We start from the raw sequence: 5,574 nt of genomic DNA, 5'->3' as shown, positions 1-5,574 counted from the left end.
GGGTGAAATTTTTCAAAAAGAAATGGCCAATGCTCTAATGATGTTTACTTCCAAAATTTATTTATAGAGAGCTAATCTTTGTTTTCCAAAAAACATCACACTCAACTTTTAATGCTAGAGTAACCTTTAGAACGTCAAATGCAGAAGACATCACTTTCATCTTTTCAACAAAGGTGGAACGCAAACAACATCACTTTCAACTTAATAAAGTACTAAATTATATTATTATATATATGTTTATTTGTCCTCATTAGCACAAGATGGAAGAGAATTTGTATCAATCTATCAAATTGACCTTTGGGAAACAGAAAATGAAAGAAAAGAAAACTATCCTTCACAATTTAAAGATTAAAGAAAATTATATCATTTTACCAAACTACCCTTTAAGAAATCTAATAGAAAACAACCACAGAAGAAAAGAAAACCAAACTTATATCACTTTATAAAATTAACTTTTAGAAAACAAAAACCAAAGAAAAACAATCACTACTGGAAAATGGTTAATACAATACACCATAATATAATACGGCTGTAAGAAATCCGTATTAGAAACAGATGTACGGCTCTTATTAAACATGTATTAGACGATTCATATACCATTATACATATTTAATTAGGTTTTCAATTATTTTATTTTTCGGTCCCGCCGTTCAAAAAAAAAGTGAAAGGAACAGAGCCCTCGTCTTTTCATCTCACCGCCAAACTGCCACTCGATCCTTCCTCCTCCCTACGACCGTCGCACCACCATCTCTTCTCCTCTAGACAATCACTAAACCGTCATCTCTCCTCATCCCGACGACCACTGGAGCACCGCCTCCTCCCCCTTTTTAACCAAACAGAAAGGATTTCATTTTTTTTTTTTTTTGGATATCAGTTCGGGAATTCGGGATGTATGATCGATTATTGGAATTCGCTCGAATTTGTGAGGCAAAAAGGATATATGTACCGCATATCATATCAGATGTATGGCAGATCGGATCGGAGATAGGGTTGTTGTTTCATTGTTACTCGATCTTTGTTTTTATTCGGTTATCTATCTTTTTCCTCAATGTCGACTCTAATTTTTGTCACATACAACCATTTTCGTCTTGATTTTTTTTACCTAGTTTGTTATTTTGGTTGTTTCATTCAGGATCAAACGACGAAAGGAGGCAAATCAAGCCATGCTACGAGGAAAGTTGATACAAAGTACGATTTAATCTATATTATGTTTCATAGTGCCATCTGTTAGGGTTTATGTTGCTTTTTTTTTTTTATCTTCAATGAAATTAGGTTTTTGTTCTTCCCCATGATCACGATTTTGGTATTTTTTTAACAATTTTTTTGTTAGAATTTTAGGTTGGCTGTAAAGAAAACTGCAGCCAAGGGGAAGCTGCTAAGGATCCCAATAAACCTAAGGGACCTGCTAGCACTTAGTAATTGTTTTTAGTTTATCTTTTAGCTTTTACTTTTACTTTAATTTCCAATATTTAGATAGTTTTCCTTTTGTTAATGTGTTGTGAAGGGAAGACTTTAGAAAGCAGTTCAAAGAAGATAACTCTGAACACAACTCTGTTGTTGCTGTGAGTGATCTTCCTTTTTGCTATTTGCCTCGAAATTTATTAAGCTTTGTTCAAGTATTCTCTATCTAAATTGAGTTGAGTTTATGCTTTCAAGTTGTAGCTTTGGATTTGAATTTCACTTGCGTATTATCAGGTTGGTAAGCTGGTGTGGCAAAATGGAAGTCAATGGCAGGTCCTATAAGTATTATACGTTTAGTTTTTGAGGCAAAATTATAATGCGAAATAAAAGACAGAACAATAATAACCATATAGAATAACATTTGTAGGTTCGTTGAATAAAGGTTTTAACTTTTAACATTTAGAATTAAAACTTATAAGAATATATAGAAAATTGATGTAGTATTTACCTGTTTTTTTGGTGATGTGAATGTAGGACACAACACCTTTTATAGCTAAAGCTGACAAAAGGAAGAAGAAATATGAAAAGAGCTTGGAATTCTACAACAAAAAACTTGTGAAATCTTTGTCAGAAGTCATCTTTTAATCATTAATATATCGTAGTTTTGTTTGATTAACTTTGAGTTTGCTGCATGAACATAGGTTGCAGGTGATAATGATGATAATGATTCAGACAAATCTAGTACCATATAGTCCCTTCCCCAACATTAACAATAGGTTAGTACTATTATTTAACCATTTAATTCGAAGTCTTGGGCTAAAAAGTTACAACTTACAGATATCATTTGATCAATGGTATTTTGTTGATGTCTAACTTTTAAAGCCTTGTGGTGTAGATTGTACTATGTTCTGATTTGAAGTTTTATGTAAGGGATAAAAGGTTCGCCATAATAAGAGGTATGATGATTATGTCATCTTTATGACGAAAAAAATGTTTAAATCTATGTTTACCCATTTTTTTAATAAAAACTTGTTATTAATACAATTAAACATTTTTTGTAGGGAATCCTGAAACTTGGACAATATCGAGATGATAAAATAAAGAGCGTGACCTTGCAAGTAGATGAAACAGACATCATTATACCATTTTACCATTTTAGGTTTGTAAAACAACTTTTAGCTTCATAATCTTGATCTGTTTTTCTTTGTTTTAAAGACATGTGTAACAATAACTATGATTGAGTCTTTCATATATGGTATGATAATCACTTAATTATTGTTTCAGGGCATTCTTTTCCCTCTCAAATGTACTTAGTAAATTTCAACCAATAATGGTCGTCACAAGGCTCCTATGAATCTTTTTGAAGTTCATTGGGAAGGTTAGTAAGCAGTAAGCAATGCGTTTAATACATCTTATATCTCATATGTTGCATGCAGTTACTTAATTTCCATGTTATATAAATCATGTTATACGAAGAACAAATCATGTCCAAAAAATGAACTTTGATTTATTTTATAAATCATTAATGTTGTTATGCAAGAAATAACAATGAACTTTGATTTGTTTATTATAGTGTCTACTTTCCCTTTTACCTATTATAGCATTATTCTTTGAAAAATATACAAATTAAATTAACAAAGTTTACTTCCAATTAATTGTTTAGTTTTTCTATTATATCATTCAATTTTTTTAAATCAGTTTTTGACCTCTTTGCCTAGGAACCGATGCCTAAAAGGATTTCAGGCTTGATGTGTTTAGAGAACTGGTCTTGGATTTGCTATTGATGGGAGTTTTGTGCATGTTGAATAAGTTCTAGCAATTTGCCTTTGTTGGCTTCTTTAGTGCTACCTTTCAATTTATATTTTGGCTTCCTCATTAATGCAAATGGATGCCTCACTAACAATGTAATTTTAGTTGGTTTTGTTTGTTTGTTAATTGCTGCATTTGGAGTTCCATTTTATATATTTTATAAATTTTTTGTTACATTTTATAAGATTTTCCGAGATAAAATAATGTCCATGGCAGATGATGGGGCTGGAGGTGAAGAAGCTGTTGTCACTGAAATCATTACGATTCTTACACCAAGGTATTGCCTTTATTCCATGTGTCAAGTGTCATAATTGGTTTTTATCTTATTTATCAAGCACTATAATGGGAGTATCTTTGTATTACAGGGGTCGATACAATGTTGAACTTCACCTTTCCTTTTTAAGGCTTGAAGGGCAAGCCACTGATTTCAAAATTCAATACAACAGCCTAGTCCATGTTTTTGTCTTGCCTAAGGTTCTCGTTTGTTCTCCTTTACACATGGCAAAGAGTTGTTTTAAGTCCTGATATATTTTTGTCATTGGTTTTACTCACTTACAAAATAAAATGACTATATTACCCTGTTTGCTGATGCAGTCTAACCAACCTCACACGTTTGTGGTTGTCACTCTGGACCCTCCTATCTGTAAAGGTCAAACAATGTACCCATATATTGTAATGCAGGTACCATTTCTTCACTGTTTTTCACATTACTCCCTCACAATCCGGGTCCCACATATGATGCTCTCTTTATTTTTGTTGTGTCAGTTTGAAACTGATTATATGGTCGAGAGCTCTTTGATGATGAATGAAAACTTGTATTCTACAAAATACAAAGACAAATTAGAATCATCATATAAGGTAAAATGTACTTCATACTTAAGCTTCATGATGGTATTAAGTATGCTAAATTTTCAAATTTATCCTTGAAATCAACAGGAACTTATTCATGAAGTGTTCACAATGATCTTGCGTGCATTATCTGGTAGAAAGTATAATGCCCTAATAAGAAAAAAAATCCAAGTTTAGTTCTATATTTAGGTAGTAGATCTTTGAAAGATATTATATAGTAACATGCCTTAATAAGATAAAAAGTTAAAAGCACAATGTTGCAATGAAAAGAAATGAAAGTATGTTGCTATTTTTAGCATTTAGACCTCAGAAATATACTGCAATTTTAACTATTTTTTGGTGGTAGAAAATTTTCCTAGAAAGAAAAACTTGAAGCATATAAAGAGATGATGGGGATGAAGCAGAAAGTGGGGTATGTGGCACATCTCTCTCTCTCTCTCTCATTATTATTATTTTGGTAAGAGTGGAATGCAAAGCCAGAATGGGCATGAATGGTGGAAAGGAAGGAATGGAATGCAAAGCCAGAATGGGCATGAATGGTAGAATGGGTGGGCATGAATGGTGGAAAGGAAGGAATGGGGGATGTGAGACATCAAGTACGGTTGTTTATTAGTGTATTAGATGTATATATATGGCGTATTAGATGATTGTATGTGATGGTTCTAGAAAGTAGATAGGATACATATAGAGTACGGTTAAATAGCTGTACTCTATTAGGCATGTAATCTAATACACCCCTCTACTAATACGCCCTCTATGTACGTACTATATTCATAATTTCAACCGTATTACATTAACCTTTTTCTAGTAGTGAATCACCCCTTTATAAAACGAAGACCGAACAAAGTTATACCAATTTACCAAAATGTCATTTGGGAAACACACATGGATGAAAGCAAACTAACCTTTGGAAAACAAGGATAGAAAAAAACTCAATATTTACATTTGAGCTCATATATATTCAATTAAGTCTCTATAAATTTTGGGAAAATTTTATATACGTCCTTACAAACATTAAGTATTACATCAAAACCTTTTTCTTACAAAAAAATTTGTTAAAAAAAAGTTTTTATATGTAAAAGATATGTTTTTTTTTTGTATAAATTTTGTCCAAAAGGTTTTTCGCATAGAAGGTTTTTTTTATGTGAAAATATATCATTTATACAAAAAAAAAACATTCTCACATAAAAAACTTTTTTAAAAAAACATTTTTTTCACATAAAAAACGTATTTTTGTTTGTGCACCTATATAATTCGAAAACGAATAACATGTCAAATATTATTTTCATATAGGATGAAAAAATATTCACATAAGATGAAAAATTATTTTTATTTGTGCACCTATATAATTTGAAAACGAATATCATGTCAAAACTTATTTTTGTAAATATCTTGGGTTTTTATGTGAAAATATGTTTTTTATTTTAGTAAATATCTTGATTTTTTATTCGAAAATATGGTTTTTAGTTTTTAGCAAAATCTAATAAGCATAACCAACTTCAACGTTTTTTATTT

At 31.1% G+C, this 5,574-nt stretch overlaps 1 protein-coding gene across 20 annotated transcripts; it reads left to right on the top strand.

Annotated features, from left to right (window-relative positions):
- The first annotated feature begins 621 nt into the window (after positions 1–621).
- On the top strand, positions 622–4,856 carry LOC145120151 (FACT complex subunit SSRP1-like). 20 transcript variants are annotated; one of them, XM_079055956.1, is made up of 14 exons: positions 622–989; positions 1,133–1,188; positions 1,331–1,415; positions 1,510–1,562; positions 1,657–1,828; positions 1,936–2,177; positions 2,297–2,357; positions 2,463–2,560; positions 2,686–2,779; positions 3,427–3,487; positions 3,576–3,684; positions 3,805–3,891; positions 3,976–4,068; positions 4,147–4,856. In XM_079055956.1, the coding sequence occupies exons 9-14, from the start codon at positions 2,752–2,754 to the stop codon at positions 4,234–4,236; spliced, it is 468 nt and encodes a 155-aa protein (XP_078912082.1). In that variant the 5' UTR covers positions 622–989; positions 1,133–1,188; positions 1,331–1,415; positions 1,510–1,562; positions 1,657–1,828; positions 1,936–2,177; positions 2,297–2,357; positions 2,463–2,560; positions 2,686–2,751; the 3' UTR covers positions 4,237–4,856. The 20 variants fall into 20 exon arrangements, with proteins under 20 accessions (XP_078912082.1, XP_078912080.1, XP_078912078.1 ...); XM_079055954.1 differs by having other exon boundaries at positions 1,505–1,562; positions 1,696–1,734; XM_079055952.1 differs by having other exon boundaries at positions 1,505–1,562; positions 1,696–1,828.
- Positions 4,857–5,574: the final 718 nt, after the last annotated feature.

Source organism: Lactuca virosa, chromosome 6, assembly GCF_052849685.1.
Source record: "Lactuca virosa cultivar CGN04683 chromosome 6, Lactuca_virosa_CGN04683_v6, whole genome shotgun sequence".
NCBI classification, from domain to species: Eukaryota; Viridiplantae; Streptophyta; class Magnoliopsida; order Asterales; family Asteraceae; genus Lactuca; species Lactuca virosa.
The sequence above is the reverse complement of the archived record's forward strand: the minus strand, read 5'-3'. Positions and strand labels throughout refer to the sequence as shown.